Raw genomic sequence first — 19,379 nt, 5'->3', positions numbered from 1 at the left:
TTACTATCGGGAACGTCAATTAATGTTTTAACGATGCCACTCCATATCCTTGTCTCTTTAACCCAGAAATTTGTTAATTCGGAAGAATTCCCCGAGAACGATGCCTTCCAGAATAACGGGACAATAGGACCCGGAAGTGAGAACACTGTCTCCACCCACACCTATTCGTGGAATGTGTTTTGATGCAAAATAGATGCAGACTGAAAGCCACGGGTATGTGATGTTCTGAACCACACACAACACAATTGCCTCACTCTGGCATTAACATGAAAACCAGACAATGCATTCAGCTTCTCATTTATTCGAAACTCCTTCGACAATGGAACTGTTCAACGAGATCCTACATAAGTCCCATGGGATTCAGTGGCAGAGAAGGCTCCAGTTCCAAATGCTTATAGTGAAGGTCTATTGTCATCGTATCCAAAGTATGAATCGTTACTGATGCTAATAACAACTGGTTTATCTGGTCCAGATTCGATTATTTACAACTCTCCTTGACATAACTATGATTGTCTGCAGCTTAAACCAACAGTCCTCCATACAGGGATATAAGCAATATAAAAAGGATATATTATCAAAAACTCCCACGGCAGCTTGATCTTGTATAGCCAAAGTTATCTTAATATACATGCGCCAAGGATATATCTGAAACACCCTGCACATTGACTAAAGGGGACATAAAAATACACCGCAGAGACAATGAGTACTGAAGTAACTGCTGTTGGAACAAAACAGCAGAAGGCATCTTCTACCAGTCTCAGAACAACGGGGGAACAGGTAAAACGAGATACAATGTGTTAACATGCATATCTAACAACAATACATCATTGCTGCGTTGATTCCAATTCTCGCAAGAAAGACGAAGTCTTCAGACGTATTGGGAGTTTTATGGAGGAATGAAAGTTAGTTTTCTTTTTCATTAAAGATATTTTGATGTTTTCCCTGCATGTGCCCCGAGTCTTCAACAACAGAACGAGGCTGCGCCGTTTATCATTAGGCTCATTTGTGTTGTTTTGTTGTTCAAACATAATGAGCAGTCATTAAACGCTCACTTCTACCATGCCTCATTTTGTTTGTCTATTATGAAACTCATAATTATCGCTTTACATGTACGCTAATTGGTGGGTCTGTACTAAATGACCATAGCAGCACGCGCTGGATGGCGTCACGGCATGAAATCCATCCAATTTGTTTGACAAGGTAGCTTTACAGTGCCAATGAACATCAGTTCAAAACATCCCGGCAGTACTGACAGGAAGACATATGTCAAAATAAGCAATTGGAAATTTAGAAGAGACTGTTTCAAGCTTGACTACAGCATTTGGATGAAGTACACCTGTGGGTTGTTTGGAGATTACGATTGGAACTAGCAAACGAAATGATTAAATACTCAGAATCTCTTCTGTTAGGGAGTATTTATTTGAACAATTGCTGAATTACATACACATGCTCTTCATATTCTAACCAACTGTAGCTATGGCAGTTAATTAGAAGAAAGTAAACATCAAGCCATACATTCCTATAGTAGAAGTAGGCTTCGAAGCATTATTTAATACAGTGTAAGCAGAAATCTAGTTTGTACCCCATTCAACATACACCTATGAATTCAAATTGCATTTAGGTATTTACTCTGTAATACTTCTTTCAATTGGATGAAAGAACACTTACGTTATCTTTAACGTAAATATGTATAACTAACTTGAAACTTACTGTATTTTTTTAAAAATTCATGATAACAGACGACATTAAAAAATTAAGATTTTCAAATGCGCTTATCCACTTATCATTCCAATGTTTTTGAAGTTTGAAGTTGGCTAACTGTTATTATGTAGTACATGTGTATCTGTATAAATAATTCTTTCTCAATAATTTGCAAAATATACGTTGTCATGAATATGATAAAATAACGTACATGTTACAAGGTATAGTTCAAATTCTAAGTTTTATATTGACGTGTTCACATTTTTGTGCAGAGTTGCGTACTTTTACTGTCAGGATCCGCTGGTCGTAGGTTCGATTCCCAGAATAGCTCATATCATGACCTTGATTTGAAAGGTTAACATGTGTGCACGTGGCTTTCTGTTGAGTAGTTATAAAACGGCTAATACCTGTGTCACTTCAGGCGAAGCTTCCATCTCTAGTAAACTGAAGGACAATCATAACCTATATACTGTTAAAACCGGCGTTAAACTAAACTTGCTCATTTGAAAACAGTGTAATCTCTAACCAAGAAGACTTGAGAACTTCATTCAAGATTAAAGTTCAATACACGTAGACACAGGAAGTATTTAATACCTAGCTTCACGGAGAGGTAGCATTATTGATTTAAACGTTCCTAACTCTGATAAAAGCTCTCAATCCATCTTCTTTCCTAAACAAGATTCCCATCACATAAAAGCAGACGCAATGTGCTACGCTCCATTTTAATTCTTTCAACTGACTCCGGCGTCTTCCCCTTGAGGAAAAAAGTCAATTCACCCACAACACTCAATTGAAGAAAACGAAAACTTTGTCTGCCAATCACCTTAAGTAGAGGTAGTAAAAAAACACTTCGGATGTTGATCTTAATCATGGAACTGTTTAGAGAGTAAAAACATGACAATAGGTAAACACTGGAAGGAGAGAGGAGGTAATTGACCAGGCCTTAATGTGGCCATTGAGCTGTGTAGAACCATTCTGGCCAGGGCCAATTCCGTTATCATTCCTCTGTAAGATAACAAATGTTGGCAAAATCACGGGAGGTTTTAAGACATTTGTGATTTGAGACAAAGGGGATGCTCACACGATTGTAGCATCCCATACTAAACGCCCTTGGCGTGAATACATAATATTATCATGATCGCTTTAGCAGTGCTTTTGTGAAGACGATTTCATCAGATTGTTCAAAATCTTGCATATACATAATTTACTAAATGGGATTTATCTTCAACCATGGATATCGTAGACGTGTGGTTGGAGATGATATTCACGATTGGACATCCAGGACATCTATAAATATATAAAATGGTTGATAAATAGGAGCTGACCGCCAAATCAGCCATTTACCGTACATCGCCTGACGTTCGAGTTGTTCCAGATAACACGGAAACTTCGACCATGGTCACTTGAAAATCACTGAATTTGCAGTCATGTTAGTTTCTTGCTGTCACTGTACAAACACTGCTCAGCTGATGAATGTTGTAGGCATCGTTATTTGGAATAAATACATCTATGATGAAGTCTTTTTTATGCGTCGAAATATGTTTGTCATATCATTTCTCCAGCATCTTGAGTCGGGGTGTCGTGTACAATTTCGCGAACACCCGGTGTTATAAGTGAACAATAATATCATGGGATATGACATGTCATTTAGTAAACACCCTGTGTAACGGGGTAGAAGACGTTATTTCGTTAACACCTGATGTCATTGGTAGGACATACCATTTCGTTAACGCCTAACGTCATGAGATGGGACATATAATTTCTTTTACTTCTGGAATGATAGAAAAACAGCATTCGTGACCAACTCGTATTATTCCGGGACAAGCCGAAAAGCGACTCGTGTCCCTCTCATGGCCATTTTTGCGACTGGGTTCCGTCTTAGCGCAAACGGGCATGCCTAAAACTATTGTCAACTCGTTGCGTAATGGTTCACATATATTTCCCGATATATTATATATATTTCAGATGCAACTTAAAGGAATTATACAGTATGATTGAACACATTTAACTGTGTCTTGGGTTTTTTTTATGCAAGACATATGTAAAATCAAAAATTATTTCTGAGAGGTTCTTTGTATAACAACTTGAAATCAAACGCGCATTCTGAGTGGTTTGTCGTATTTTCGCACATAATATTCATCGATAGGGAGACGAGTCTTGTTGCAGGTTGCAGAAAGGGGCGAGTGGTGACGAATGAGAAAAACAGGTGTCTTTGGTTGGGAAACACCATTTCGTTAACGCCTAACGTCACAAGGTAGGACATACTATTTCGTTAACTTCTAGTATGATAGAAAAACAGGTGTCATTGGGTGGGAAATACCATTTCGTTAACGCCTAACGTCATAAGTTAGGACATATAATTTTGTTAACTTCTAGCATGTAAGAAAACAAGGTGTCATTGGGTGGGAAATACCATTTCGTTAATGCCTAACGTCATGAGGTTGGAAACACCATTTCGTTAGCATCCGATATGTTGGGAAACAAGGTGTCATTGGGTTGAACATACCATTTCGTTAACACCTGATGTCATGTGTCATGCAGATGTGTTTACCAAGCAGAACACACTCATGCAGCTGAATGCCCCGGGCTCTGGAGAGACGCACCAATCGTCTTACAGTTTGCGCTCAACTTGAAAGGGATCAAGCAACATATGCGATGGTTGTTCAAACAATCAGATGCAATGAAAATAAACAAGAAGTAGCAGATTTTTACTTAAAATTCAAAGATAAGTAGACATTATTTCAATAGAGGGAGTTTAAGGCTACATCTCCAGCAGCTGTTAATGTGTTTATGAAGGCAGGTATACACAGGTTTCCTGAAAGATATAAGCAATAGCTTACTTATTTATGTGAACTCTATCAACTTCCGTGTTCAAGCGCCATGTGGTAAATGCTAAAGCATGGATGTATACTGATTTTTTAAATGTTTTCTATACTTACATACATGTATATTTTACAACCTTGATTGCTGACATTGTTATTCCAGATACGTTAAGTGCAAAGGGTATATCGGTGAGTTCTCAAGAACGAGGTCAGTAACAAAGGGTTTAACGAATTTCTGATTACATGTAAGCACTTTCATAGTAATTTCGATATAACGGAACATCATGGCTTAACGCGTATGACGCGTTTTGCCTGCAGCATAATAGATACATCATTCAGAAGGACCACGTTGTAATTCCGGGTTAGAAATTATCCCCATGAACATGTGTTGTTGTGCGAGAGACCATATCTGGATCAGGCTCAGTGACTTGGTTAATTGTCTATCTTCATCCCGAAACGGCGTGGGACGTTTCTAATATTACCTATTAATAGATTGTCTGGTCCTGACTGATCATTGACAGACCGCGTCACGTGGTTGGAACATTGATGAGTGTGGCATTAAACAACAAACACGTAAACTAAACATTCAAACATGCCAAAGTATTATGCGTGTATTGGTGAGTATAATGTGACGGTGGCATATATGAAATTAAAAGTTGGTGTTCAGTACAGCGGAAGATATCCAAGAAATGATATATGACTCGATTTACAATTTGTTGTAAAGATTAGTCTATGATTTATGACTTTTAACGTGTTCGAAAATTAACCTCAACCCCAATACCAAATTTGACCCACATCCAAAATTTAAGGGTATCATAAATCCTTTCTTAATCATTATAACCAGACAACTGATTGTGTGAGCGTGTACGCTAATGATGCACTTACTGTCAAACATATCACGTTATAATTATCTACATATTACAACCGATCAAATTTACGCCAAAAAAGTCAAAGACACAGCCCTTGTATATTTGATCACCACAACACGTTCAAAAATAAACAGAAAAGGAGATCTAATAATTTTCACCCTATCTACTAAAACTGACAACCCGCGAGATTACCTGTCTTGTCGAAGCATGTATACTTAATGAGTAAAGCCATGATCGTACATGGAACCAATGGCGCGATCGCAGACATGTATTACATAGAGCTCTTGAAGGCGCCAATTTAGTGTGTGGGTTCCGTTAACGCTTCGCTTGACAAGTCTCGATAAGGAGGACAGAGGACAAGACACACTAGATGTCCGATAAATCAGGAATCATTCGAAGACTCGGGATAAAATCGACAAATTCCCATTGCAAATCATTGGGAATCGGACATGCTTGTAATTGGTTTGTTTTATGACTAAAGTTTTGCCCGGCTTACCTAAAACACTATTGATTAGCAGTCTCGGCTATTACGCGATATTGATCCGACACTTTTCAAGAAATGTACCGCTTAAATTACAATTATTTCTTACAGAGAATCTATTATCAGTAGGATGAGTGGCATTACTTCTTAATGTCTTCTGATTTTTTTCGACCAGGTTGATTACGGTATGCATAAGGTCAGAACGGCTTACTGGCAGAGAATCGTGATGAAATGTACTGAATCTTATCATCTGCCAATTGGGTATAAAACAAACTTTATAAAAGTTGTTTTTTTATTGAAAGATTTTTTTTATCTAATGCTATTCGAAATTCCGAGTCTTTTGAACGTACACTCATTTCTGAGTACACAGAAAAGGTAGGAGTGTTAAACAATTACTCTGTTCCGGCCAATGATATTAATGATACGTTTGATTTTGTAACTCGGTGTCCACTTTGCTTTTCTGATAACTAAAATTACATGATGCATATCAGTGAAGCCGTTACAGGCAGAGGGTAGAATAATGGGCAAAGCCCTCACGGTGCAGCCAAGAGTAGCCTACTTCTGTGGACTGCAATCACTGTCTGTCACATCTAGCTGCACTGAAACCCTTGAATCAGTTAGTGCATATTTGAACTTAGTAGTAGTAGTAGTAGTAGTAGTAGTAGTAGTAATAGTAGTAATACTAATAGTAATAGTAATAGCAGTAAAAAGTAACAGTTGTAATAGTAATAGTAATCAAAGCAAAGCGATCGTAATAGTGGTAGTAGTTAGAGTAGTAGTAATATTAATAGTAATAAAAATTGTAATAGTTGTAGTAATAGTAATAATAGTAATAGTGAAAGTAATAATAGTAGTAAAAGTAGTAGTAGTAGTAGTAGTAGTAGCAGCAGCAGTAGTAGTAGTAGTAGTAGTAGTAGTAGTAGTAGTAGTAATAGTAGTAATACTAATAGTAATAGTAATAGCAGTAAAAAGTAACAGTTGTAATAGTAATAGTAATCAAAGCAAAGCGATCGTAATAGTGGTAGTAGTTAGAGTAGTAGTAATATTAATAGTAATAAAAATTGTAATAGTTGTTGTAATAGTAATAGTAATAATAGTAATAGTGAAAGTTATGATAGTAGTAAAAGTAGAAGTAGTAGTAGTAGTAGTAGTAGTAGTAGTAGTAGTAGCAGCAGTAGTAGCATCAGTAGTAGCAGCAGTAGTAGTAGTAGTAGTAGTAGTAGTAGTAGTAGTAGCAGTATGTGGGTATTTGAGTTGACACTTAGTCAATCCAGCAGTGAATAATAACCCTAACTTCACAGACATTGTATCTCAGTTTCAACTGACGACGTCTGGTCATGGAGTGGCAATTGGCACCAGAGAGAAGTATACGTTGCATCCCAAATCTCCGTCTCAGTATATCAGCAATAACGAATGAACTATTTATTTTAACTGGTTATGGCATTATAATGATAATGGTATCCACTGCAAATATTAATTCATGAGTAATCAACACCACCATATCATCATCAGTATCTTCTTAGTTTCTTTCTTAGTATGTAGATATTCAGGCAACAAGGACATACTTTTAATGTAGATTGTGCGAATAGCTGGCGTTACCTGTCGGGCAGAACATATGCATGTTAACCATTTCCGCTAATGCCTGGTGCCATCAGTGATTTTCAGTGTTCCATTTATATAATTACCACCACTTTTTTGCCTTTAACGCCAATGGAATCTGATTCGTTTGAATATCTGCTTATTCTCTGGCTTTGCCGATTTATGTTTACATCGTCATGTACAACCATGACAGTAAATAATATTCATTATTCAAATATACAGTGTAACTTTGCTAGTTCAGAACGGACACCCTGCACACCGGACGATTCTGTTGTGAAAGGCTGCATACACACATAGTAACATACCTCAGAACCTAGAATTTGTTGTTTTAGAAAATCACTATCTGGACAAATTGGTTGGGATTGTGCAGATTGTTGAGGTTTCACGGTATCAAAGAACGTTTCCTCATACTCTAATGTTGCATTAGGAAATGTCCTAATGTGATTTTCCTATTTTCTCTCTCTCCATCAAATTAAGCGCAAAAAGGAAAGCCCAAAATACTCCTACACAGAAATAATTTGTATGCCAGTCAATGGCAGATGGTTCCATCAGAGAAACATGCTCGCAAGAAAACTTCCAAGCTCTTAGAGTTAATCAGGTGTATGGACTGATGGCTGTGGATAGTTAACGGAGAGATATTTGTCTCTTTGATTGAAGCTGGACTAGCTAGTCAATTCCCCATACTAAGTGTCCGGCATCCTGAAGTTGATTGACATGGGATTGTCGCCAATTAACGCCAGGAAGATCACACTCACATAGCCTACATGTACACCCAACTTTAAACGGATTCGTATGAATGACTTGATATTTGTAAAGGAGTAATATGAGGTTTGCATTGCTTGTCGCATTCCTCGACGCGTGTCACCAATTGTGACGTCACATTTTGTTCAAGTTCAGCAATATCATGTTTCTCAGAAGTGTGTCTCAAATCTGTCACGCATTGCAACGAAGTCCCTTAATTGCTTATTATTGGTATATGAGTTAATTGTTTGCAGTAATGTTTATTTATCCATCTTTTTTTCTCATTGATATCTTAATTAATATTTGTTTCCCAATTACAAACAGAACCCAACTAAAAGAACACTCCTTAAAATGGAATCTTGCATCTTCAAAAGGTGTTCCCTAGAGCGCCAGCTTGTCGTTTTATCGTAAAGAGGTGAGCTTCTTTGAGATAAGCTCTATGTCATCGTGTTTTAGGTTATATAAAGAGTTAACATTAACTAAAGGCACTTTATTGCTTATCCAAATAGCCGGATGGTCTTCATTTGTACATATGTCATTACTACCAGCATTCCCAAATGCAGGTACCAGGATACCAGAGTTCACGTATCATTCATTGCTGTTTTAAACTTGCAAATCACTATAATCATTAATTCATAAACCAGTATCAGCTTTTGGAATATTATATAGTTCGATTTGCTTTGAAATAAGTACTTGATATTGCGGAAGAGAATATATGGATGTCAACTTCTTTATTATGAGGAACACAACGTTTCGGAGTATATGCTTACTCCTTCATCAGGTGAATGAATGCCAAGAGGCAGGGAGCATGTATATGTACAGATAACGACAACAAAATAAAAATATAACAAAAGGTGGAAAATAACAAAGGGTAGAAACTTACAAGGGAAGCCAACAGATGATTGGCGCTGATAGGTGATAGGCAAAAGACAATGGACGCCAAAACTTTACAGTCATTAGCGCTGAAGGCATGGAAGCCAGTACTGAAGTTATCATTAATAAGTAGTAAGTAATGGACACTTGGCAAACGGGAGGCCAGGGTAATTGACACTGACAGGTGAAAGAATGGACACAGCAAAGGACAAATTGAAGCCAGCTAGATAATTAGCGTAATAAAAAAGAAGTTGACATCCATATATTCTCTTCCTTATGTGTATCACTTCTAACTGCCTTTCAAAGACCTACTTAATATTGGTACAAAATTACGGATGAGTAAAACATCACTTCTTGTCAACAGTCGTTTGCATTGCTTCTTATTCTGATAAGGGCATATGCGTATTTGTTTTCTACCAAATCCATCATTATTCCTGTAACAGAGTATGCGTATGTGTTTTCGACCACATCCATAATTATTCCTGTAACAGAATATATGTATGTGTTTTCGACCATCATTATTCATGTAACAGAATATGCGTATGTGTTTTCGACCATATCCATCATAATTCCTGTAACAGAGTATGCGTATGTGTTTTCGCCATCATTATTCATGTAACATGATATGCGTATGTGTTTTCGACACAAGTCATCATTATTCCTGTGACAGAATATGCGCGTGTGTTTTCGACGCAAGCCATCATTATTCCTGTAACAGAGTATGCGGATGTGTTTTCGACACAAACCATCCTAATTTCTGTCACAGATTATGCGTAATTATATGTTTCTAAGCACAAGCCACCATTGTTCTTGCAATGGCATATGTGCACGTGTTTACAGCACAAGTCGTCATTGTTCTTGGAACGGAAAATGCGATTGTATTTCCGACAGAAGCCATCATTGTTCTTGCAACGGCATCTGCGTATGTTTACAGCACAAGTCACCATTGTTCTTGGAACGGGAAATGCGATTGGGCTTCCGACAGAAGCCATCACTGTTCTTGGCATAGAGAAAGCAGAGTTAATGGATGAGAGAGGAGGCAATATGTCAGCCCATGCACTAGAAGCAAAGGGGGTGAGAGGTGATATGTCGTAACATTGTTAAGATCAGCAGTCACAATAAAGTAAAGACTGACCTTAATATCCTCGTTCGTGGCGCCCCTGCATACAGCCAAACCTGTCAACAACAAACACACGTGTAATACACGCAACGGTTTGTACATCCGACCTGTAACAAACAACCCAGATCTCACTGCACTGCGTGTTTACAGTCGAACCTGTCAATTCCAAACACTGAACATCCGACCTGGAACAAACAACCCAGATCTCACTGCACTGTGTGTTTACAGTGGAACCTGTCAATTCCAAACATCAGACCTCTCACTGCACTGCGTGTTTACAGTCGAACCTGTCAATTCCAAACACTGAACATCCGACCTGTAACAAACAACCCAGATCTCACTGCACTGCGTGTCTACAGTGGGACCTGTCACTTCCAAACACTGTACATCCGACCTGTAACAAACGACCCAGATCTCACTGCACTGAGTGTTTACAGTGTAACTTGTCAATTCCAAACACCTGACTTGTACAACTTATACACGCTATCAAAGACAGGTGCAATCCGACTCGTGTATTTGCGCCTCACAATTTGATTTTAAACGTCGCCATATAAATTAGCATATCTCTTGTTCAACAGCTGATCCTTTCACCTGACACACAGAATTGTACAATGAAATCTGCTCTTAGTAAAGACAAAAATAATTGGGAATACATTTTACTATGGACGTTAAAATTGCCGACAAAACATTCTAGTTATATAAGTTAGTACAAACTTTGAAGGACCACATTCTCATTGTTTCAGCTGAAGTAGAATACGAATTTGACCTCACAAACAATCCCTTCCAATAAAACTAGAACGTTTTCATTACTATACCGAGCATTTATCTGTGAATTGTCTCGAATCAAATAGCCACTCATATTACTCTCTAACGAAACTTTAAAAGCGAAAGGTTAACGCTATCAGTAATATAATCACTGTACAAAATACTCTATAAATGGTATACTATTCATTATGCTACACCAAAGACTACCTAATAACGCCTAGAAAACAATGAAGGAGAATCCGATATCTGACCTTTTAACAAACAGGGTGTAAGCTTCTTACCCTGACTAGTCAGCGCCGCAACGAAGCCGTGGTTCACACACTCCCCCTGGTGGTCGAGTGAGACACTAGCTACAAGTAACACGTGGGTTTGACAGGACAAGGAGTCATGATGACGACGTTATTAAACTGACCGTCACAACTGGCAGAGAAATGACTACTCTTCAAGGAGACCTTGTCATTCATTATTGAATCTTCGACACAAGTGCAGCAGGCTGAAGCTGAACACAACAGTGATGGGGACTGCATCACTTCTTAATTTGGTTGGGTCTTTTAGTGGTTTGTCTTTTTCGATTTGATGTTCTAAGTTTTACTCTTGAGAGGTACTAGCTGAACGGAAGGGGCTTATGACATTGGACTTAATCTTAAAGGTGTAATAACAAAGTCAATACTTGTTTTGATGATAAACACGTGTTTCACATTATACTACTTAAGATTGTGAATTAATTATGGTTTAACTACTTTGAACAGCGTTTCAGGTTTATGGCGAGGCGGTGGGATATATATGCCATATATACTTATGTGGCGTAAAAGTCTACTCGCTCACTAAATAAAAAATATATGAACATGCAGTTTATTTTATTTTAGGAAAGACTCTTAAACGGTTTACCTCACTTCCTAAAAGCTCTTTACTGAAAATAATATGCTTTTCATCGTTTTTTTTTTTTACAACACATATTTACGTCGTTGTTTGCAGGTCAGTCTGCTAGCGTTGGAAGATGTACAAGCGACTCTGTAACAGTAAATATTCCACAGATGCCATGATTTACATGATTCGGATGTTCGCTCCACTTGAATCTTGAAAACATAATGTTTACTACCGTCTCCCTTCAGACGTGTGCCCGTGACTCATAGTAATGACCCGTGCACAGACAGGAGCACTATCCGCGGAGGCCTGGGTTATATAATAACACGGATGAGATGAGTAAATATTTAGCTCTTTCTCCGCCAATGTTATACGTTACTACATCGCTTCTTCGTTCCCCCTGCATGGGGTGCGTTTTACTTTGTGGGAAATTGTTTATGTAAGTTCTACATATTCTGGTTTGATACATGGTGTGTTATGAGCAAATACCTAATAAACATGGATATCTGGAGATGGTAGAGACAACATGATGATTAGTTATTTTTTTACTTTTTTGGTCGTTTCAAAGAATGCTGCTTTGAATGCACGCTGTTCCGTTAATTCGCAAAATAGTTTCTCAACGAACATCGGCGGGTTTAATTTATGACTACTTCTAAGACGATGCAAACCAGCCATGAAACTAAAACGAAAGGCGTACTGCCACGAACATATTCCTGCTAAAGACGCACAATTGAGTCAAATACGATACACCAAGATGCATACATCTGAATGGATACTGTTTTCTGTAAATTGCGAAACTCGTGCGTCCAAAACATAATGCGAATCAAGGCCTCATCTTTGATACGACAGAAACTCAATACGAATGTTTTCACGTTCTATGTTGTTTTGAGGTCATAATTAGATATGCATTCTGTTGACACATTATCAATAAAAATAACATTAAAAGTTTCTCTTAAAAATTTCTTTCAACCGTTCATCGTATGTTATATGTATGACATCTTGCAATGTATATACATGTAGCAATGGACGGAATAGGAACAGTCAAACGAATATCACAGGTTATTCAATGACCATCGCCGTCGTGGTAAAGAAGTTAGTCATTGCATAGCCTTATCATAACTGTCGATGTCTTTATTGCGCATTTTTAAATCCCTACGCGCAACGTCAAGGTAAACTGCATGCGTACATTTAACGGAGCTTCGTAGGTACAGAGCATGTTCTGTCCTTTCTGAAGTACCCTTCATAAAAATGTGTGAGGGGATTAGGCTGTGCGTAGAGGTTTCACGCGTGTTTGTTAGGCGTATTTCGCTGATGTACGTGCACGCCATAAACATGGTGGCGATAAACAGGCCCCGTAAAGACTCAGCAGATTATTCAGGTCATTAAGCTTGGGAAGATCAATTAGTGCAAGGAAGGTTTCTCCATAGTTCACTGGCGTGGTCTTTGAAGAGACTAAACTGATCATAAGGCTTCAACAAATTAATTATTTGTTCGTCGGAATCGTTCTAAATATGTTAACATATTTCGTTACAAAAGTATCTCCTGGGAGAAAAGGGTCCCTACAAAGGGTTTACGAGTGGCCATATTATCTGATTCCCTGTGCAGGGTCTTTGTCCTTAGTCGCTCCACAATCCGCTGCTTGTAGGATCGTATCCCAGATTTGCCTGGATTATGTTCTGTCGTTCGTCAGCACCATACCAGTGCTCGTAGGTAGCAAGAAAATGGTAAACATTTTTGCGTTTCTCGCCCACATGAAGATGACAGGTCGTGACATAAATGAAATACTGTTCAAACCCAAAAATGTCTCACCATGGGTTGTGAATTTGGTTACGATACAAAATGGGTAGAAAGGTATGCGATGCAAACATATCCACCGGGAAGCATATTTTTTTAATTTTCATTTTTAATGAGGTATTTGTTATTACAACACAATTGCAACCATGTCCCTATTTTAAAACAAATCGTTATTTTAAATCGCCTTTAGCTGAGATGTTTGAGATGAGACCAATATGGAATGGTTTTGATGTTGCTGCATTTTTTAAACCTAGCTCATCCGTTAAAGTGGTATGAAGTATTAAGATCTCACATACATGTACACACAATTACACTTAAGATATACTTATCATATACGCCAAAGGAATACCAAGTCTATATTCATTTCAACAAGAATGACATTTTTGCAAGAAATAGCTTGAAACAAACAAGACAATGCACATTCTGTCACCATCAAACCATCATTAACGTTCCATGTCCACGCGAACGCCTGCATAACCCATCGGCCGTCACAATTAAACCATCATTAACACATTATGACATAATGTAAACCTGGACAACCTATATAAGCCCTAATGAGGTAGTTCGTTGTCAAAAAGTCCAACGTTCCTTCTACCTCACCCATTGAGTCAAAGTCAAAAGTAAAATTTGTTCTTCTTTCTCTGTGGTGAAGAGGCATCTTCCTGTGGTTATGGTATATCCCGTTTCTCTAACCTACCAGTCACAGAGAGACTGATTGCTAACAGAGTATAACCCACCTCGCTAACAGACAGCAAGAAATTGCCTGTTAACGTGTTTAGAGGCTCCAATCATGTGTTGAAAACAGTTTGTCACTGTAGGGGAACTCGCTGGTATTGCAATAATGGAAGGTGCGGATCGTACTGTCAGTGTGTAGCGTATCACCGCTGTAGTAGGACGACTGAGGTATTGGTGGAATGAACGTAGATCTAGTGATTCACTTATACTGGTAGTCTTTTGGGTTCTTAGGGATGAATGATGATGGCGGAGGCTTGTATGGTTAGGCCTGTGCGTTTGCATTGTTATTCGGTTCGAAAAGTTTTGCTGATGCAGACGAAGATCGGAATAAATATATGGTAGTTGCCATGAAGGTATAGAGGAGTAGTGACACGAGCGAGTGACTGAATGAGTCCCTTTTGGGATAGTGAAAACGGTCTTTCGGTGTGACGAGCAAACGCTTTAAAGATTATGCCACTCAACCGCCCCGGCGGATGGGGCAGAAGCATGACGAGAAGGATGGGGAGAAGTCCTATTCATTGCAAGAACCCAAATCCATACTTCCATTTCACGTGTATATCATTATTAAGCATATTCCATGAGCGCTTTAATACCACCATGAGCATGACGTTCTGTTGCATCACGTCGCTCAATCATCTTGCGAGAGGAATGCCATGCACAGTAGCAGTACCGTGTACACTTCGTGGAACAAACGAAGATGGGAATGATGCAAAGACGGGGGCGCAAATAGTTGAACGAGAATTTGAACCGAAACACATGGTCGTCGTAGAATATGCATTATGAATGCATTCTCTTGTCAAATAAAAAAAATAAGGCAAGTATCACATAAATATACCGATGGAAATGAATAAGGGAACACTGAGTTTTAGACACAATGATATGTTATTATGGGTTCTCAGCCTTGTCTACCAAATACGCGTTGGAAACCATGCACTCAAACACATCTCAACATTTGATTCTGACATTTGTTGAATTTGAATGCGCGCTATTTCAAATGTACTGACAGAAAGCTTAAGTCCCTGGTTTCCTTTGTTCCCTTATTCGTTTCCATTCGTATATATCTTGGCACACATATCGATATGAGTAGGGACCAAAGTCCCAGGCAGAGTGAATGAGTAGGATGTTACGCCGCAATATTCCAGCAACATCACAGCTCGGGAACACCAGATATGAGTTTCACGTTTGTCCACGTTTGGAATCGAACCCACGCATTTGGCGTGACCTAGAACGTTTAAAGCACTTGCCTATCCTACTGCCACCGAAGCAGAAGCTTTTGATAGAGCTGGACAGCTATAAGGACATGCTCAACTACCACGGCACTGTTGTCATTGCAGTGATTCCCATTACAAAATGAGTAATGAGGACTTCTATTCTCATCACGGACATATTTACATAATGCATGACCCGTCTACTCTCTGGTTTGCAAACAAACGCGTATTGAAACAGGAGCACACCACAAATATGGAACTACCTTCAATTTGATGTACAGATTGTTTCTCAAGTTTACAGAGATATCGTGCTTCACCTGCGACAGAGAGACGTTTCAGAATATATTTATACACTTCAAAGGTACAGCAATGTGTGCTTTAACGGGATTTGCTATCTGAGCGCGGAACCACTCGTCAGCGTAAACACGAGTGCTGTATACATAGTAATATTTCTACAAGCGACACGGCATTTCTTTTCAATAAAAGTATTGATTTCTTCACATATAGTGATCAAAAGGATGACATTTGAATTGTGTTATGAGGTTATAAGACGTGATAATTTATAAATCCAGTTTCCCCGTGGTACTAGTGAGTGAGTGGGTGAATACGGATAAACGGTGCTGTTAACTTTATTTCAGAAACATTTTAATGTTGGAGTTATTCCGGGTCAAATGTCGAAGACTTTTGCTTCTTTGAGGAAACACACAAGCACATGTATGAAGCTACATCACTACGTCAAATCTGGAAGTCGAACCTGTTACCATCACATCCTGACCCAGTTAAGGGACGCAACCCTGCATAGCGAATTGTGGCGCCTTAGGTCACCCAGCACCAGAAGAAATGCATTGGATTCCTTGAATAATAAAAATCTCAGTTTTACATGTTAAAAACATAGGAATACTGGTAAGTGGAACTTTGTATTGTTGTAGCAATAACCAAGTCAGATGAGTGGGTTCACCAAGAATGGAATTCCAACACCTATGTACGAACGCATTTACCACAAACCTGCCTCCCTACCTCCCTCGGTATGAACTGGTTCGACGTTCATGTTAATACCGTCCGTCATGCGTAAAGTCGTGCTAGAATATTACTGAAGCATCGTTAAACTCCTCCTTCCATTGCGATTACACCGTGGACGTATTCGCTATGGTAGCTTCGTTTTGAGATGAATTCGAAAGGCACAGCTCATAACATCGAATCTCTCTCATGAGCGGTAGACTTTCTGTGGAAAGTAAGGAATTGTGAAACTACGATTTGGTGAGAGAATGGGTCCATAATTTTACACCCTAGGTAATCGAGGATGACCATACATTTAAAAATCCTTAGGCGGAGGGGTAGCCTGGTGGTTAAAGCGTTCTCCTTTCACGCGGAAGGTCCGGGTTCAATTCCCCACATGGGTACAATCATATGTGTGAAGCCCATTTCTGAAGTACCCCGCCGTGATAATTAACCCAGACTCACTCACTAACCCACTCACTCACTCTAAACATCCTTCCCGATGGCAGCTGATGAATATAGTATGACCTCCTACTTCCGTGTCGAATATGATATCGGATATCCTTCGTCTTCAGCAAGATGATAAATCACAAGCAGTTCTTGGCCTCTCGGTCATGTAGAATCCCACGATCTCGGACAGTGTTCAATTTGCACCAAATGGCTTTATCTAATATATTCCAATGTAAGCCCTTGACATTTCACATCAAGTATCACGTCGACGTTGAACCAGTATGTTATTCTCGATCCATGCTAAATGTCATTTGTCCTCCAAAGAATCGTTATTTTGTTTGATGTCTTAAAATAGTTATTAACTGAGTATGATTAGATACCTATCACCGCCACCTTAAAGTGTGCAAGAACGCTGGGTCTTCGTGTGTCAATTATAAATAATCTTGTAGTCTACGGTTATCCATTTTTTCACCTTCGTTCATCATTAGGGCTGACACTTATCTACTGGACTGGTAAATGTGAAAGAACTGATGTAAATACATAACGTCAATGCAAGAGAATAACCTGTCTTGATTATCCATCGAAACAGATTCCAGTGGGCGAAGAGAGCAATGCAACCTATATGGATAAACCACTGAAAAAGTGATTACACCAGGTGTTCGCGAAAAGGGTAAGAATGCCATTGTCCTGGACTACCGGTAGCACAATTAAAAAAAATCAATTTATTGCCTGACGCTGCACAGCAGTACTCAACAGAAACAATAAGTTAATTTTGAAGTTATATTTCAAAAATGAATAATTAAAATAGATATGACGTGTCAGAAAGTACATTTGTTGACATATTCATTTACCTATTCGATTATATTCATATAAATGTAACTCAATCAAATATGATAAATATCTAAATAAAACAACAATTCATTACGCCAAAGTGAGAATAGGTCGGGATTGCAGACCTTGATTACTGGAGACCATTGTTATTTTATTAACTATGTCCACTATGCTACACTACCGCACCGACAACAGTGCAGTGCGGACGATTGGCACCATGCCGTGTAGCAAATCACCCAGAATTAAAGAGTGTGTTGTTTAACGCCACACTCAGCAATATTCTAGCTATACGACGGCGGCCTGTACATAATCGAGTCTGGACCTGACAATCCAGTGATCGATATTGTGAGCATCGATTCAGGCCGTCGGTGTACGAAGACAATCAATCAACCAAGACATTAGGTCGCCTGTTACGACTTGCACAGGTATTTGGGGAACAATTCTAACCCGAACGCCAAAGAGGAGAGAATTCCAGCCCAACCACAACATGCACGTGGTCGCCTCTTACGAAAATAGCATACCAAATGAATAAATTAGAACAAAAAACTTAAAACTTAGACATCCCCCCCCAAATCGCTGACTTTCATGTACAAGGTCAAGGTCAGACTACACCATTTGTCTGAAACTGAACTGATGGCAGTCACGGTCCACTTATCGTCCACTCTACTACCATCTTGGAATGGTCAGTGAGCTCTGACACCAATCTCTTCAGGGGTGATTATTGTGAAGACTCTTAGCTTGTCATGTCCACGACACTACAAGTCACGTTTCACATAACTCTTACTGCTTCATGCTGTTGATGGGATTAGGACTGACCTATTTCCCTAACATGTAGCTCTCAGTAAGATGCATTATACATGATGTGCTATAACTGACACGCGCCCAGCACGATTGTCGGGATGCATTGCTGTCCTTCGACCACTGCACGTTCCTCGACATACACGCAGAGGTATATATCAGAAGCTATCAGTGAAATATTCCAGCAATACCACGGCGGGCGACGCCAAGAACAGACATCACCTATTGTACCAATATGGTGAATCGAACCCCGGTCTTCGTTGTGATAATAAAACGCCTTAAACACTAGGCTTCCCTATCACGTCTTGGTGACCATTAAGATTATCGAGATCGAACTTGTGTGTGACTGTTTTGGTTGTTTTATTATTATGTTGTTGTTGTTTTTGAGGGTGTGTGGTTTGCTCTTTTATGTCAACAATAAAACCCTCATTAGTCGATAGTTTGGGGCTTTATAAGACCGTTAACAGCTTATTACATTCTGGCAATCATTTCTTATGTGAAAAGTGAAATCCCCAACTGCTATTACGGCAGTTCACCACGTCGTCAATTTCCAAAAGCCTTAATAGAGTTCTGATGCATCACTGCATAAATGGGATTCGAACACACAGCCAGCTAATGAACACGTCGCTTTATCTACTTGGCCACCAGTGTTACTTGGCCACCATCGCTTATACCCATCACAAACAGAACGTGAGGTTCTCCAAATCAGCTGTCAATAATCATCCAATTCAG

General features: G+C 39.0%; 1 protein-coding gene across 4 annotated transcripts in view; it reads right to left on the bottom strand.

Moving 5' to 3' along the window:
* Window positions 1–19,379, bottom strand: part of LOC139452339 (endothelin-converting enzyme homolog) — a 237,480-nt gene that overhangs the window by 125,963 nt on the left and 92,138 nt on the right. For 3 of the 4 annotated variants that reach the window (XM_071233777.1, XM_071233776.1, XM_071233778.1), the window contains exon 2: window positions 10,222–10,262. The exons of the other annotated variant lie outside the window; for it this stretch is intronic. In XM_071233777.1, coding sequence (XP_071089878.1) covers window positions 10,222–10,262 — 41 coding nt within the window. The remainder of the gene's footprint in view (window positions 1–10,221; window positions 10,263–19,379) is intronic. 4 annotated transcript variants of the gene reach the window in all.

This window comes from Haliotis cracherodii, unplaced genomic scaffold, assembly GCF_022045235.1.
Source record: "Haliotis cracherodii isolate W230 unplaced genomic scaffold, xgHalCrac1.p SCAF_9, whole genome shotgun sequence".
NCBI lineage: Eukaryota > Metazoa > Mollusca > Gastropoda > Lepetellida > Haliotidae > Haliotis > Haliotis cracherodii.
This window is presented reverse-complemented; position numbering and strand designations above follow the sequence as displayed.